The sequence below is a fragment of the Hyla sarda genome, chromosome 2, assembly GCF_029499605.1.
Source record: "Hyla sarda isolate aHylSar1 chromosome 2, aHylSar1.hap1, whole genome shotgun sequence".
NCBI classification, from domain to species: domain Eukaryota; kingdom Metazoa; phylum Chordata; class Amphibia; order Anura; family Hylidae; genus Hyla; species Hyla sarda.
In genome coordinates this window covers 392,753,124-392,771,162 of record NC_079190.1, presented here as the reverse complement: position 1 = coordinate 392,771,162, position 18,039 = coordinate 392,753,124, and the positions used below count along the sequence as shown (strand labels likewise).

At 43.5% G+C, this 18,039-nt stretch overlaps 1 protein-coding gene across 8 annotated transcripts in view; it reads left to right on the top strand.

Annotated features, from left to right (window-relative positions):
• Positions 1 to 18,039, top strand: part of MYO1C (myosin IC) — a 161,158-nt gene that overhangs the window by 118,213 nt on the left and 24,906 nt on the right. For all 8 annotated transcript variants that reach the window (XM_056558670.1, XM_056558669.1, XM_056558667.1 and 5 more), the window contains 8 exons: positions 2,376 to 2,422; positions 2,573 to 2,653; positions 3,942 to 4,047; positions 6,011 to 6,128; positions 6,211 to 6,324; positions 6,583 to 6,659; positions 6,915 to 6,983; positions 7,977 to 8,061. In XM_056558670.1, coding sequence (XP_056414645.1) covers positions 2,376 to 2,422; positions 2,573 to 2,653; positions 3,942 to 4,047; positions 6,011 to 6,128; positions 6,211 to 6,324; positions 6,583 to 6,659; positions 6,915 to 6,983; positions 7,977 to 8,061 — 697 coding nt within the window. The remainder of the gene's footprint in view (positions 1 to 2,375; positions 2,423 to 2,572; positions 2,654 to 3,941; positions 4,048 to 6,010; positions 6,129 to 6,210; positions 6,325 to 6,582; positions 6,660 to 6,914; positions 6,984 to 7,976; positions 8,062 to 18,039) is intronic.

The window sequence follows — 18,039 nt, the reverse complement described above, 5'->3', positions numbered from 1 at the left end:
CACTATACCCCTTGTTACGTTCCGTGAGGGGTGTAGTTTCCAAAATGGGGTCACATGTCGCTATTATTTTTTTTGTGTTTATGGCAGAACCGCTGTAAAATCCGCCACCCCTGTGCAAATCACCAATTTAGGCCTCAAATGTACATAGTGCCCTCTCACTCCTGAGCCTTGTTGTGCGTCCACAGAAAATTTTACGCCTACATTTGGGGTATTTCCGTACTCAGGAGAAATTGCGTTACAAATTTTGGTGGTCTTTTTTTGCTTTTAGCGCTTGTCAAAATAAAACTTATGGGGCAAAACCAGCATGTTAGTTTAAAAAAATAAAAAATTTACACTGACAGGCTTGTGTAGACCCCAACATTTCCTTTTCATAAGGGGTAAAAGGAATAAAGCCCCCCAAATTTGTAGTGCAATTTCTCCCGAGTTCGGAAATACCCCATATGTGGCCCTAAACTGTTTCCTTGAAATACGACAGGGCTCTGAAGTGAGAGAGTGCCATGCGCATTTGAGGACTTCATGGGGATTGCATAGGGGTGGACATAGTGGTATTCTACGCCAGTGATTCCCAAACAGGGTGCCTCCAGCTGTTGCTAAACTCCCAGCATGCCTGGACAGTCAGTGGCTGTCCGGAAATGCTGGGAGCTGTTGTCTTGCAACAGCTGGAGGCTCCGTTTTGGAAACACTGCCGTACGATACGTTTTTCATTTTTATTGGGCGGGACAGTGTAAGGGGGTATATATGTAGTGTTTTTCTCTTTATTTTGTGTAAGTGTAGTGTAATGTAGTGTTTTTAGGGTACATTCACACTGGCGGGCATTTACAGTGAGTTTACCGCTAGGAGTTTGCGCAGCAGCGAAAAATTTGCCGCAGCCCAAACTTGAAGCAGAAAACTAACTGTAAACCTGCCTGTGTGAATGTACCCTGTACGTTCACATGGGGGGGGGGGGGGCAAACCTGCGCCGGTCCTGTGTTGTTTCCCGATTCTGCCCCGCCTACCGAAAGTAAAGCCCCCCCACCCCCGATCTGCTATTGGTCATCGCGTCTTGATGATCAATAGCAGGGATAGGAGGGGTGGCACCCCTGCCACCTCACTCCTATCGCTTCAGGGGGATCGTGGGTGTCTTGGACACCCGCGATCCCCCTTCTATTCCGGGTCATTGGGTCACCATAGACCCGAATCGGCGCAAATCGCCGACATGGGGGGAGTCTGACCCCCCTGGGCATTTGCGCGGGGTGCCTGCTGATCGATATCAGAAGGCACCCACCCCATTCTCCGGCCGGCGCGCGGCGGGGACAGAAATTCCCACGGGCGTATGGGTACGTCCTGGGTCCTTAAGTACCAGAAAGCCAGGGCGTATCCAGACGCCCTAGGGTCCTTAAGGGGTTAAATGTGTTTTTTATTCAATTATATTTAGTGTATTTAGTTATTCTGATCTAGATGGCCTCTCATATAGGAGCAATCCATTTACCCATCTTACATACAGCCATTAGATTGGATGGTACACTGAGGGCTGAGATACCATTTTTGTGCTGTGAATAATGAATCTACCTTGTGCATCCCTTATATTGTAAGGGGTTGTAATATTTTAATGTTATTTAAATTTGCAAAACAAGTCTACAGTGCATTCAGAAAGTCTTCCAACCATTTGATTTTTTTTCTCACATTTTGTTAATCTGCACTCAATACCCCATAATGCCAAGTGAAAACAGAATGTTATAAATCTTTGCTAATTTATTGAAAAGGAAAAAACTAAAATATTGCATTGACATAAGTATTCAGACCCTTTACTCTGTACATGGTTAAAGCACCTTTTGCAGTGATTACAGCCTCCAATCTGGGTAGGATGCCACACCGTGTAGAAACATCTTAGAGATGATCAAGAGAAACAGGAGGCCCCAGAGCTAAATTTCAAGTGTCATAGCAAAGGGTCTGTATACTTGTTAAATTTGCAATACATCTTATTTTATAACAATTAAAATATTACAGCTGAAGAGGTTTTCTGGGCTTGACAAAAACAAATTACCAGGGGGCAGGGATTTTGTGGGAAAATGTTAAAATAACTGCTCAGTTTATTGCACCGCTGTTTTATAATGCCCCGTTGACGACACCCCAATTCCTGCATCCCCCTTTCCCCACGTTGCCTGCAGCCAATCACTGGCCTTGATGGTCACAGATCTCAGCTACAGGGACATCAGTGGGGCACTTCTGCTAGGACTCTAGAACAGCTATGTTGCTGGTGACCGGTGGGGCAAGATTGGTGGTTTATTTTCCCTCGCCCCCTGGCAGTTTTTGGCAAGAATGGAAAACCTGTTTAATAAGGACAAATATGCAACGCTGCAAGGTTCTTCATCTATTCTCTCTTAACTTTTCTTTAGGGTTTTTGGATAAGAACAACGATCTACTGTTTAGGAATCTGAAAGAAGTAAGTGAATGAATGTGTGTTTGTGTGAGAACCTATAATACCCAGCTACCTGATGCATTTTTATTTTGGATTTAACATTTTTGTCATACTGGAATGCCAAGCCTCTTGGGGAACAGCAACTGAACATTTACCTGTTCTTTTCTATTAAAGGTTATGTGTGACTCTGGAAATCCAATTGTTCATCAGTGCTTTGAAAGATCTGAGCTGACAGACAAGAAAAGGCCAGAGACGGTATGAGCAGTGGTCCAAGTGACCGGAACATTCATGCAATCCACACGGCACATTCTGTAATCTTATGTACTCCTCAGCTGGCCCCTATGGACACACACATGAAAGATGTTTTTAGCACTACATTTTCTTAACACTTCTATTTTCTGTAAATTGGTTGCTATGGTTAGCAGCTATATTGTGTAGTGGGTTCCAGAAATGTCCCCCATCAATACAAGTAGGAAACATGTATCACTCATTTCAGCACATACTTTTAAGTTTTTACAAACTGGATGGTAATTTGTTGGTTTGTGTGCTATTTCTTTTTTCTTCTTAGTTCATTCTTGTACATGCAGTTGTAATTGTGCTGTACATATTGCCAAATGCCATAACTGTAGTGTACTGTATTTGTACAAGGCATTCTGGTCCTACAAATAGTGTCTGTCAGGTTAAGTTTCCTAAAAAGATCAGCTCTTTAAAGTAAATGTCCATCATCGGACAACACCTTGGTTTGTTTATTGAAGTGAGTCCAGAATTTTGAGCAGGATATTTACCATTATGACTCTGTAGCAGGCAGAGTACAATGCTTGAAATCCGATGCATGTAGTTAAAAGATTTGAAGCTTTGTTCGAGGGGAAAAAAAATGAGCTCTGATTGGGATGGAGCGATAATAAAAAAAAAAAAAAAAAACACGTATGTGGAAAGGCCAGTGTGAAAAGTGGATGCTCTCTTTATTTATCCTCACCTCTTGGATACCTATTTGGGTGTTACTGTGGGGATGTCCACTCAACAAAGTGGAGCATTTGGGTTGGTAAAGAGGAGTCCCTGCCGCCATGTATTGCAGGTGTCTGCAACCTCTACCAATGAGAACAACTTATGACCGGTGGGACACTTAGATAGACTAGTCTGTGCTGGATAACCACTTTGGCAAGACACAGGTCATGCACCCAGAGATCACTGTGTCTTGCTTTCTGAATTGTGCTACATCATAGCACGTAAGGGAATAAGGTTGCATTGCTACAATCACAAATGCGTCCAGTATGGATTTTCTGTTATTGTCAGGTTACTGTCACAACCACCTTAAGCTTGAAATGCTATCATTACATTATCTAAGATGCAGCACAATGCAGGGAGAGAGTCTCTGTGTAGCTCTATCCCTAACATACATGTGGCTCTGCATCCACTTTCTGTATATACTGAAGATGCTGATCGAGCTGCTTTTGCTCTACTGCTGCAAGGACATTTCTGTTCTAGAAAACGAATTACGTATGATTATTTTTATTTTTTTCATTTTTTTATTTGTTTTATTTAGGCAGCAACTCAGTTCAAAGCCAGTTTAGCAAAATTGATGGAAATTCTCATGTCCAAGCAGCCTTCATATGTGCGATGCATGAAACCAAATGATTCTAAACAAGCAGGTTAGTGTTAATTTTATACCCATTCATATTACAGGTCCAAATAATAAAAGCTTCCCTGGGTTACATAAGATCGGTTTTATAACACGATTATTAGTAAACCCAATAGCATTTTAAATGAAGTGACCCTAAAAATCTCATTAGCCCTATAGTTGCCCTACAGTGAATGATTCCCTAGAAATCTGAATACTTCTAAAGGATTTTCTGCTGTTATTTGGTTTTGCTTTTTTGCTCTTTTTCCAGTATGTTTTAGAAAGGAAAATGTTTTATATGGATATATGGAGTGTTCAGAAACCTATTGTATGGTAAAAGGCACTATGTCCATCTTTGTTGTTTACTTGGTTCATATCAAATGAAAAATTAAGCAACTGATCCTGAAAAGGTATCTTTCTTGCTTATTAGACAAATGTGCACTATGCAGGAAAGTAATTTGTTTAAATGATGTGTATTCAGTTGGAGATGAAGGTTCTTGCTCTGTTTCCAAAGCACCTGTTTTCAGCACTAGACCCAGTGCCATAGAATCACATAACACAGCGTCCCACGCTGGAAACGGGTGCTTTGGAGACAGAGCAGGAAACGTTGTCTCCTACTGCATAGTTATGGTTCCCCATTCAGGGATTTTGGCTTTGAATTTAAAATGGATGTATATCATTTTGTAAAATGACATTGCACATTTTTCAGAAAATTGACCATAGCAAGAGAGGTACACTTGAAGTCTTAGTCAACTCTTTCTGTCCCCTACTTTATGCTAAATTACATTTGGTAAGTTATCCTGAAGTAGGGGAGACCTCGAAGATTGTTGCCAGAAAAAAAGACCATCTGTACCATCTAGTCTGCCCTTTATGTAAAATATTTTCTCAAGTGTTTTCTGAAGACAGTATGTAGGATTACACTACCCAAAATATTTGCTGTCTGTTACCTTAGTCTGCATAAGAGCTGTAGAAACAAAACAGGTAATTGATCTTTAAAGGGGTACTCCGCCCCTAGAAATCTTATCCCCTATCCAAAGGATAGGGGATAAGATGTCAGATCACGGGGGTCCCGCTGCTGGGGACCCCCAGGATCTCGGCTGCAGCACCCACCTCAACGGCTTCCGGCAACGCTGGAGGCTTCGGATCCTGACCACTCAAGCGAAAGAGCGTGATGTCACGACTCCGCCCCTGTGTGAGGTCACACCCCGCCCCTCAATGCAAGTCTATGGGAGGGGGCGTGACGGCCGTCACGCCCCCTCCCATAGACTTGCATTGAGGGGACGGGGCGTGACGTCACACGGGGTGGAGTCGTTACTTCACGCTCTTTCACTCGCATGGTCTAGATCCGAAGCCTCCAGCGTTGCCGGAAGCCGTTGAGGTGGGTGCTGCAGCCGAGATCCCGGTCCCCAGCAGCGGGACCCCCGTGATCTGACATCTTATCCCCTATACTTTGGATAGGGGATAAGATGTCTAGGGGCGGAGTACCACTTTAAGACCTATTTTTTTTTTTTTAAGTAGCTTCATTTTTTATTTCAAATGTTTTGGGACAGGGGAAAAAATCTGTTGTGAAGGTTTACATGCTTTTGAAAAACTGATCTTTAGAGCAGGATACTGATGGGGTCTGATCCCCCTCCTCATCAGCAGAATGAAGGCTCACATCCTCTTCCTTGTTTACACTGACACAGCCCAATACATGTGAGTGGGGCTGTATTCACCTAAATGGGATAGGACACCACTACTGGCACAGTTATCTGTGTGGTTTAGCTACTGTTCCTGTGTCAACAAAGAAGCAAGCAATACCGTGTCTTTACTCGGCTGTACTCCACCAGTGGTCAAACACTTAAACATTAATGACCTAACCTTATGGAGAGATAAAGTTCTAGAAACCCCCTTTAAGAATGTGTATTATAGGAATTGGTGAACTGTATCTGTGTGTTTATGGCTTTGTGTTGTATACTGATGGTAACCTAACTTTATGCGCTCTAACCATCTAGCTCGTTTTGATGAGGTTCTCATTAGACACCAGGTGAAATATTTGGGGCTTATTGAGAATGTGAGAGTACGCCGTGCTGGATTTGCATATAGGAGAAAATATGAGATATTCTTACAGAGGTAATAAGAATTTAAATACATTTTTTTTCACCTTGCTAAATACCAATGTGTACAGGTCCACATTCTACTTTTATATCTTCAGGTACAAGTCACTTTGCCCTGAAACCTGGCCAAATTGGGATGGGCGAGTAGCTGATGGAGTGGCAGTACTTGTCAAGAGCCTTGGTTATAAACCAGAGGAATATAAAATGGGCAGGTAAGCTGTGAGTGACTTCCTTTTTTTGTTGATAATAGGCTGTGTTCCCACAGTACATTTGCAGTGTACGTTTAACACATGCCTCAGGAAAAGTATCAATAAATGTGATGTCTGATTATTTTAGATAGGTACTAAGGTATACATTGCAATCTTAAACATTGACTAATAGATTTTAGTCTGCTGTCACCAGTTGTTTTAGGAATGTTCTTCATTGCAGCATAAAAAATTTCATGTTATGACTTTATGTATTTTCTTCAGGACAAAAATTTTTATTCGTTTCCCCAAAACCCTCTTTGCTACAGAGGATGCCTTAGAAGTGAGAAAGCAGGGCATAGGTTTGTTGTTTTTGTCTTATTACATTTTGATTTTTGTTTGGTCTCTTGTCTTAGTTCTCTTGTTTGTCTTCCATCTTGCTTGTGTTTCTAGTTGGTAAATGCGTTGCATTATGTTGGTGCGTAATACTTGATAGTGCTTTGAAACCACTTTCCCATTTATCTATCATCACATTTATGTGTGTATTTAAACAGAATGTACATGAACTGTCATGCTGTGTCTGTAACACAAGATTGACTTTGGTCCTTTTATTATAGCAACCTTCCTCCAGGCTAGGTGGAGGGGATATCTTCAGAGACAAAAATTCCTACATATGAAACATTCCGGTGAGTATGCCATGTATATGCAACCATACATGACAGGTATATGGAGGGTGGATTATTGAGCCACTTACTTATAGGTTACCAACAGGCAACCCAAAGAAACCCTATTATCCCCATATACCCAATTTGTTATATAATATATATATGTGTGTGTGTGCAATCTTTATTATTTTGTGTTCCGCACATTAGACTTGTTTAAAATCAACACATGCCATATTGTCCTAGTTTGTGAAAGGTATCTTGACCATCCGGTCTAATAGAGCGCAAGAGTCTGTCAATACAAGGTGCCTGCAGATCCACCTGTATTCATAGGAATATTGGACAATGGCATCTGGTTTAAAAAAAGATTTAACCAGCCCAGTTAAATTGTTTTTAAACCAGACGCCATTCTCCAATATTCCTATGAATACAGGTGGCCCTGCAGGCACCTTGTAAATAATAAAGATTGCACAAATATAATATACACAGTAATATATATATATATATATATATATATATATATATATATATATATATATATATATATATATATATATATATATATATATTTATTATAATATTCACAAATTGGGTATATGGGAAGAATAGTTTTATTTTTTTGTGTTGTTTGTTGGTAACCTATAAGTATGCCGTGTATATAACCCCATTTGTAGTGGTAGCTGTGATTTCTTCAGGTATATGAATAATGTAGATAAATTAATAGAATTATCTACAGTATCTTTCTCTATCTTCTAACATTCATGGTTGTATGAACTCTTGTGTAGGCATATTTGTAACTAGAACATAGTTGGTTATTGGTAAGCTGTCAACATAGTAACCTAGATGAAGTTGTAAATGTTGCTTTGGCTGAATATCTTATATTGGTTTCTAACTCTTTACAGTTATTGAGGCCTTACCAGTTTATAGACTGACCAGCATATGGCTGTTTTCAAAACTACTTTGGTCATAGTTTTGTGCTATTAAAGACAAAAATAAAACTATTCCTTTATTATACAGCCATACAAATCCAGTCTTGGTGGCGTGGAACAGTGGACCGTCGAAAGGCTGCCAAAAGGAAATGGGCTGTGGAAGTTGTTAGACGGTGAGTACAATAGTTTTCTATTAATGACAGATTACATTTTTTATTTTTTTATTTTTTGTACATGGAATAATAATTGCTAATATTTCGGTTATTCAGTATCCATATGTTTACAAGCTATTTGCATGAACTACAGAGTATTGTACTATAACAGTAAATATCATTTACTGTGGATGGGGATGGAAAAAGTAGTGCTAAGCATGAATTATAAGTAAATAAATTATCTCATCCTACCTTATAGGTTTATTGTTATTGCATTGGACTTAGTAGAGAATTTCTCATGAAGAGAAATTACAATATTTCTGACCTAGGAAAATAGAAATGAAAATATAGAGTCTACCTGTTAAGGGATAACATACAGACTTTTTCCTGTATTATGAACTATCGGAGTACCCGGTATTTCCTGTTTTTTCCTACCTAATCCTTGTGGGGGAGGAAAAGCAACTAAGGAGAAAGCTTTTGTCCTCCTATTCCATCCTTATATCCCGACCCATATCATATCTTGTTCTCACATCTCGGCCTCATATCCTGTCCTCACATCTCTGCCTCATATCCTGTCCTCACATCCCGGCCTCATATCCTGTCCTCACATCCCGGCCTCATATCCTGTCCTCACATCCCGGCCTCATATCCTGTCCTCACATCCCGGCCTCATATCCTGTCCTCACATCCCGACCCCATATCATATCATATCTTGTCCTCACATCCCGACCCCATATCATATCCTGTCCTCACATCCTGGCCTCATATCATATCCTGTCCTCACATCCCGACCCCATATCATATCCTGTCCTCACATCCTGACCCCATATCATCTCCTGGCCTCATATCATATCCTGTCCTCACATCCCGACCCCCCATATCATATCCTGTCCTCACATCCCGACCCCCCCCCATATCATATCCTGTCCTCACATCCCGACCCCCCCATATCATATCCTGTCCTCACATCCCGACCCCCCCATATCATATCCTGTTCTCACATCCCGACCCCCCCATATCATATCCTGTCCTCACATCCCAACCCCCCCCCATATCATATCCTGTCCTCACATCCCGACCTCATATCCAGTCCTTTCTATATCATATTCCCAACCTCATATTCTGTTCTCAGGTGGCGTGGCTTTGTGGGTGTGATTTGCAAGCCAAACTGATGCACAAAAAGAGTAGAAAATAAGAGGTGTAGCTTTGCAGAATGGGGCGTGGCATGCGGGGAGGGTGGGGCTTGCCAGCTGGACTGACGCACTCACCAGGAGATGTAGAGCGAAGCTTGTGGTGTAAGGTACTGGAAGTCCCATATGTACTTGCATGGGACTTGAAACAAAAACCTCATCCTTCACGTCAGGGGCTAGGTTAGGGTTAAATAAACTATCCAATATTTTTTGTAACATATAAGTAATATGTGTTCCAAATATTATTGAAATATCTCCAGCCATACGGAAGTTATGTTTGAACATACATTTCCCATAAACTTTCATGGGACTTTAACCCCTTAAGGACCAAGTCCATTTTGGTCTTAAGGACCAGGCCAATTTTTGTTTTTGAAGTTTTGTTTTCTCCTCCTCCCCTTCTAAAAATCAGAACGCTCTTAATTGTGCACTTAGAGACCTATATAAGGGCTTGTTTTTTGTGTTACCAATTGTACTTTGTAATGACATCAATCATTTCATAACAAAATCTACGGCAAAACAAAAAAAATTAATTGTGGGCTGGAATTGAAAGGGGGAGAAAAACACGTCATTTTGTAACTTTTGGGGGCTTACGTTTCTACGCAGTATACTTTTCGGTAAAAATGACACCTTATCTTTATTCTGTAGGTCCATACGGTTACAAGGATACCCAATTCATGTAGGTTTTATTTTATTTTACTACATGCACCAAAATTAGTATGCTTAAAATTGTCCTCTTCTGACCCCTATAATTTTTTTTATTTTTTCCGCATACAGGGCCATATGAGGGCTAACTTTTTGTGCCGTGATCTGTAGTTTTTATCGGTCCCATTTTTATTATGATGGGACTTTTTAATCACTTTTTATAAATATAACAATTTTATTTGCTATTCAAAACCCAAACTACCTGAGATGAAAGATTCACAGATTATGCCGTCCATGTATTATTACAGATTGAGTTGCTGGAAATTTTCCAAATTTACGAAGGTTTAGAAAAGTTGGCCAAAAAATAGTTTTTATTTTAAACTGTAAATACTGGGAGGAGGGGGGGGGGGGGGGATTTAGCTGCAGTTTCTCTGTTAATAGAGGGGAGAAACAACCCATTAGGAAGAGCCTGCTCAGATAGCAGCATGGAGTGAGAAGTTTTATTTACAAATGTTATGCCTCTATCACTTATATTCATTATAAAAATACCTCTTTTCATTAGCTCAGTGTTAGAAATCCTCTCAGGGGAAGGGGGTGTGTCTGTCCCTTGTGGTGGTGGGAGGTGATTGGTGTGTCTGCTCATGCAGTCTTGTCCATGAGTCATCTCTTGTTCATGACTCATGGACAAACTGATGCTGCTGCAGGACTGGTTAGTGTCCCAGTAGGTACGGGGACCCTTAGTGGTGGGATTTTCAGTAGCTGTAGTATTTGTTAAATATTAAAAAAAAAATTAAACAACCATATTACAAAAGGTCTTTAATTTTTATGAGTAATAACATATCAAACGTTTTTGGATCTGACAGCGCCCATTTAAAACATTACTGTCATTATAAAAACTTTTGCTGTATCATGCAGACATGTCAAAAGTTTTTCATGGTGGGTTTCTCAATGCTGAGATCCCTACCAATCGCTAGATACAGCCAGGGTGTGAAGCATCTTCTTCATGACAGTAACTCTTTAGGGTTAATTCACAATGGGCAGGTTGACAGAGTTGCCACCCATGTGAACTTACACTTAAGTGCTTGTCAATTTGCCTAACAAGCCACCAGAGGTTGTAAAGAAAGCAGAATCGGGGAAGGTTTACAATTTTCGTAACTCTTATGGACCAGGAAGTAATCGCTGTTGCTTACATATAGATGTAGACTTGCCTTATCAATGTGTATTTTTAACTTCAGATATAAGAATACAACCTCACCAGACTCCTCATTACTCATATTGTAGATGGTGATAAGATACTAATGAATGAAAAGTTTTGTTCATGTGTGATTTAGTCACAGACAGGTGTCTCTGAGACAGATTTTACTTTGTGCAAATATATGATGTAAAAGGAGGCAGATTAACAGATTATCACTGGGGTCTGTCAGGGACATAAAAGGAACAGGGTTAAGAACCACTAACCTGGTCTGCAGGATAAAATTAGTCTTTGGATTGTGATCTGAAGCTATATCATAGAAATTGATTTCCTAGTCATTATGGATCTGTATTGATAACTGTATTTTTATTTGGATATATATATATATACAGAATCGGCACACTAGATGTCCGTTTTCAGCAGCCCAGATACAGCAGGGTGGATCCCTGTATTTCCACTCTAAAAAAAGGGGTTATTAAAAAAAAATAAAATTGTGTATCGGCGCTGTAGGAGGTAAGAATCTTCTATAACACAACACTTACTTGAGTTAGATGAGAAAGTTCATATAGGATTCAATATTAGGAATAGGGCACTTCGTGATCCACTCTTCTGTTGATAATAGTTGTGCAGCTTCAATGCAGAGTTGCGGACAATCCACTAACTTCTAGTTTCTCTACAATGGTTCTGGGCGTCAGACGGAGCCTGAGTAGTCCTATGACACATGCAGGGTATCGAGTTGACAGGGAGCCGGACGCCGGGAGATCTGCCCCCGGCCGGAAGCGTCTCACCAGCTAGCTTCCCTGCTAATACAGAGCTAAGACGTGACCCAAAGAGCTACTAGTGACGTCACTACTGCAAGGGCATAGGGCCAAAAGGGATCTGACGCGTTTCAGAAAGTACACTGATCGCTTTTGGCCCTATGCCCTTGCAGTAGTGACATCGATAGTAGCTCTTTGGGTCATGTCTTAGCGCTTTATTAGCAGGGAAGCTAGCCGGTGAAACGATTCCGGCCGGGGAAGGTCTCCCGGTGTTCGGCTCCCTGTCATCTCGATACCCCGCATGTGTCATAGGACTACTCAGGCTCCGCCTGACACCCGGAACCATTGGGGGAAACTAGAAGTTAGTGGAGTGTCCGCAACTCCGCATTGAAGCTGTACAACTATTATCCACAGAAGAGTGGATCACAAAGTGCCATATTCCTAATACTGAATCCTATATGAATTTTCTCATCTAACTCAAGTAAGTGTTGTGTTATAGAAGTTTCTTACCTCCTACAGTGCCGATACACATCCTTTTTATAGTTGTTATTTTTATTTACTGGCTTTTTTTTCCTCTTCACATTGGTAGATGGTAGCTGATGGACACTTTAGACTAAACAGATGCTCTTCGGATAACAATCCGAGGTTCAGAAAGGGAGTGTCATGGTTGTCTAACCTAGCCACTTCATAGTGTTAGGTTTAAGTAAATGTAACTCTGAGTGACTATGATATTTATATTACATTCACCAATGCAGCCAGTGATGGTAATCTCAAGAACAGATTTGTTGTGCACGTACAGACAAGCTTTATTGTAGTGTAGTAGGTAGTAAAACAGTCAAGTGATTGTAGGGGCAAAAGGACATATGCAAACTCTGCAGGGCTCTGTACGGTTGGTAGAGACTGTACTTGGTCTTGCAGCTTTTCCTATTGAAGTGAATGGGATGAGCTGTAATACCAGGTACCATAGAATGTGTGGAGCAATTCCTGGTAGGAAATGAACAGACTGCAGCGTTCGCACAACCACTGCAGCTTCTTCAGTCAGGGTCGGCAGGGATGCCTGGAGTAAGACTCCCACCAGTCTGATATTGATGGCCTATCCTAAATATTTGCCATCAAATGTAAAATTCCCTGAAAGCCCATGAAGGTAAAATGAGTAATGAAACTGTGGATATGTTGTTTTATTGAACAACAGAACTTAACACAGCATGACATTTCCTAATATGTTTACAATGTTTCTCAGTTGCTCTTCATTGGGAGACACCTATACTGATGAGTATATGCTCTTGCCACTAGGAGGTGCTGACACTAGGAAAAAAAAGTCTGCTCCTCCCTGGGAGAATATACCCACCCTCTGGAAGTGAGGTAATCAGTTTTAGCTAGTGTCAGCAGGAGGAAAGACACATTTTTTTTTTTTTTTCCTTTATCTTTATTTTTCTAGGTGGGGTGACAGGAGCATGGCGCTAACCTGATCTCCCACATGCGACAAAGGGACACGGTGCATAAGAGTATGGGCCGTCAACCCCTTGTGGCCACCGGCTAGCACCTGGAGGTTGTACCCTGGGTCCAGGTCCCCCACTGCCCCTGCTTACCTCGCTGTGCACCATGTTGTTGCAGCGCTGCCATAAGCTAGCTGAAGACGCCCGAGGTGAGTATAGCCAAGAACTAGGTAAGCATTCTCCTAACCCCCCCTCCGTCCATTACTGGGAGTCCCTTTGGGGGGGTGACATATAGATAGTGGGTTCAAATCTATGGGAGACTCGGGGGATAATATATTTTTTCCCGGAGGAGGAAAAAAAACTTCACAATCCTCAGAGGCAACCTTGTTCTAGGCCGCAGCCTGGCGCTGCTGGCTACTCTGTCGCCTTTCTCGTTCGCAGACTCTGCAGTCTTGCGGATGGGAGATGCGAGTTGCATTGGAGGATAGTCGCCGACTCTCTGCAGCGGCTTCTCCGCAAGCCTCTTCCCCGCTGCTCCCCTCTCCCAGCCTTGCTAGCTGTTCACGCTCCGCCGACTGTTTTACTATAGAGCCAGGGGCTCCGCAGCCTGCAGGAGCTCGAGGCTTCGTGGTGGCACATAGCTCCGCCTTTCTCTTTCCCCTGACTCAACATGTGAGCTGGCAGGTCAGGCAACTCCTCCTCTCTGGCTCGCGCGCTGCTGGGGGCCATGACCAGTGAGGTATGCACCTCACACTGCGGCATCTAGCTCCGCCCTCCTTCCCCGCTGCGGGTGTCGGCGTTGCTCCTTAGGCAAAGCTCCTTTGCTCCAAGGCTGTAGCCCGGCGGGAGCCCTTTATCCTGGCCCGCTATTGTCCCCTACCTCGGAGCTGTGCGGCGGCTTAGTAGGCGCTTCTATAGCGTGCTGTTAGGAGATGTCGCTGCTCAAGGGACTTCCTTGCCTGCATTTTTGTTAATGTCCCTGCATAAGGGACATAGGTTCATGTAGGCAGTACTTTGCAGGGTGCCCTGCACCCCATGCTTCCCTCCAGCCACTTTATTAAATACTTAAAAAAAAGAGGGGGGAGTCCTTTTTGGGTGCTGTCTAGCGCCCTCTTGTGGCCACTAATTTATTTTTTGGCCCCTGATTTTCTTCCGTGCTCCCTCTAATGGCCTATAGCTATTACAGCTTTTGAGCTGCTATGGCTGTCTTTATCCCAAGGACTGTCTATAGGGTACCCTTTATTTGCTGCGGTCACCTTGTACTGGACCTGATATGGCAAATTCCATTGAGTCGCTCGAGCTATGCCTCGCACTGCAGTACCCCACTTTCTGTGGGAGGGTTCGAAGGAGTGATCCTGTGCGTTAAGGAATCCTATACCAGTCAGCCAGACAGTTGTCTGCATAGTTTACTACTACGTCGGGTCAACTACCATACACTTCCCACACCGTGGACGGAAGTTCAGTTAACCCACTGCCAAGGTGTAGTTTCGAGGAAGTCCCCCCATGTTGCTCACTTGCCCTGTACAATGCACCACATACTGGTTTGCAGGATTCTCTACTTTACCAGGTCCCTCTCTACATGCCCGCCGCTCTCATGGCTGACGGCTGGTGACCCACTTTCAGTGTGTGGTTCTGGATGCGGGACCCGGTGTGGCCATGGTCCCTATTCCATATAGCCAGACTGTCTGCATGGTTTCACCAGGTGAACTCCCCCATTCTTGCCACTTTCTCGACGACCTTTATACCTGTAAGTCAGACTGCCTGCATGTTTCCTTTCCCACATACATCCTTCATCTCTTGCATCTGCAACAGCAGTCCTGGGGTGTAACACCATTAGGAGATGAGGTGTGGGCATTTCCTGCAGTTTCCATGGCCTTTCACAGTAACAGCAGCACTCTCTGTTCCCCTTTCTAAGAGTACCACGTTGGTCTGCTAGGTTGTGACACACCATTGGATGCTGAGCCTGTCTTCCATACTGCCGGATTGTTCGATGTCTGCGGTTTCTTATGGGTCTGCAGTCTTGGTACCCCACTACTGTCGTGAGGTAACCATGTCTGTGTCCCTATGTATGCTAAGGTCCCTCTGCACGTGTAGAGCCCACTTTTCCTTCTGTCAGTGGGTGTGCCTCGGGCTTTCCTGTGATCTTTGTTTCCACAGGTCTGCGGCAGTTGAGCACCACTGTTCTGACATGGGGCCTGATGGGGTGACAGTTCAGCACCCCCCCCCCCCCCCCCCAATGTCTCCAGGTATCTTCCTGGGTACTTTTGCAGGGTGGCTCGGGCGCCTGCTCTGTCACCTTAGTCACGACCGTGATGGCGTTTGCGCCCATCTAGTCCAGGGTTTCATTCTGTTGGGGTGTCCCTCTCTACGCAATTGGTTGCTGTGTGTGTGCTTCTTGCTCTGTTACCTTAGTCACGACCGTGATGGCGTTTGCGCCCATCTAGTCCAGGGTTTCATTCTGTTGGGGTGTCCCTCTCTACGCAATTGGTTGCTGTGTGTGTGCTTCTTACTTGCATTCGTAGTCATGACTTTGTATCCTTGCCCAGCACCAGTGTCCAGGATTCTGATCTTTCTGGGGACTAACATTGGCTCCTCTGTACATCAATATGTTGTCGCAGAGTTCCTGGGGGCTACGTCCACCCAGTTCTTTGTCCCTTTGCCTGTAGGATGGCAATTCCCTGCTCTTACAGAGCCTGGTGCACTTTGACAATCCCTTTTCCTCAGGGGGTATGGGGATCAGGGAGCTTGACATGGTCAGTGCCTGAGTTTCTTCTTGACCACCCCTTGTTTTTTCCCCTCCGCTAGGGGGGACTTTTTTGCTGGGCGCTTTCTACTGCCAGTATGGAGCCATCTCTTTTATTACGATATAGGTGTTTTTTTGCTGGAGCATTCAGAGGAGCCTTTCGCTGTCTATGCTTGTGTGCTTACTGCCCACTATCTTGGCCTGGCTCTCTTCCTGTTTCTTGGTTATCTGCTGCTGCTTATGCAGCCTTGGCTCTCTCCTCTGTTGGAGGAGTTTATTCAATCATGTATAGCTCGGCGACAGCTGGTCTAGCCACCGTCTGTTGTTTGGGTCCTGTCCTTGCTCTCCTCCTTACTCGGCGCAATCTCCCTGGAAGGGTGTGTTATCCTTCCCTTTGTCAATGTCAGTTGCGCTGCACTGACACCACAGTCTTCTGGCATAACCTTCCTGTGCCCAGAACCTGGGAGTCCCAGCTAGGTTCCCTTTTGTTTCCCTCTTCGTTCCCGTCCTGAGTGGATGTTACTTCGGAGTGCTCTGGTCCGCTTGGACCACTGGGGTCCAGGATCAGTTAGTCTCCTTGTCTCTGACAATGTCCTAGGATTCTGCGGCGTGCCTTATTTTCTAGGTCGGTCCTCCTGGTTCTTTTGGACTTAGTAATGGTTGAGGTCTCAGGCTTGTGTAGCGATCCTGCCCAGACTTCTTTGCGATCCCTTTTGTAGGGCGGTCTTTCTGTACCGCACTTTTTCTTGTCTCGACACAGAAGTTTGTCACCCAGAGCGTTTTGCAGACGTGTTTACTTACCCTTCAGGTGTAAGTCTTCAAGGAGTCTCAGGAGCCTCCAATTACCATGTCTGCCTCTCTGGCATTCCGGAATGCTCCTTTTCAGGGTCATCTGCTCCTTTCTTAGCCGTTTATTCTTCCGTGTACATCTTCCAGGTGACTCGGGACCCTCTAGTTCCCATGTCTGTCACTCTGGTGTTCCAGGATGCCCCCTTTTCAGGGTGTTCTGCTCCTTTTTTGGCAGTTATTACATTCAGTCTCCTCCTTGGGTGTCCATGTCCTCCCGAGATTTTCTTGGCTCTCTATCTGGACCATAGGTTAGAGTCTCTGCAATGGACGGTCCCTTCCTTTTGGCATCCTAGTCCATCTTCATGGACAGGGGATCTTTGGGAGCTCAGTTTCTGGGCCTCAGTTGTCCCTGGCCCCGGATCTCGTCTGCAGGCCTTACGGATGAGTGGGTTTGGTCTCTGGACTGATTCCCTTTCTCTGGTGGTTGTTATTCCCACCCTAGGGGACTGCTTTGGTACATCCCATTAGTATAGGTGTCCCCCAATGAAGAGCGACCAAGAAAAGGAAATATTTTTTTTTTTTTTTTTTTGTACTCACAGTAAAACCTTTCTCGTAGCCTTCATTGGGGGACACCGCACCCATTTCTTAATTGGTTTGTCCGGATAATCCTTTCCGGTTATTGGGGTTTTTATCCAGGATTATTTTCTAGGGTCCTCCGGTCTTATTTCTTTGTTGGCTTCTCTTACTGCTTTGTGACAAAGCTTATTACCTCACTTCCGGTGGGCGGGTATATCCTGCCAGGGAGGAGACGACATTTTTTTTCCCCCTAGTGTCAGCACCTCCTAGTGGCAAGAGCATATACCCATCAGTATAGGTGTCCCCAATGAAGGCTGCGAGAGAGATTTTACGGTGAGTACAAAAAAATATCCCTTTTTCTTTCCACTAGCTGCCATGTTTCTCAGTGAATCAACAGCAGATAGGAAGTCACAATGGTGATAGAAACAGTTGAAACATGGATTTGTATTCTATTTAGAAAGGCTAGAAATATATTTTGGAGGACTTGAACTTCATATGAAAGGAAGTGACCCCTGTTTTATACTTTCCGAAATTATTAATTCTAACCTAGCACAGGAATGCTTTGAGATAACATGGGAACAAGTTAATCTCTGCACATGTCTGTAAATAATGTTTTGCTGACCAGTTTACTATTGACATGGCAACTTGAATGAGCTTTAGTTTTAATACTTGG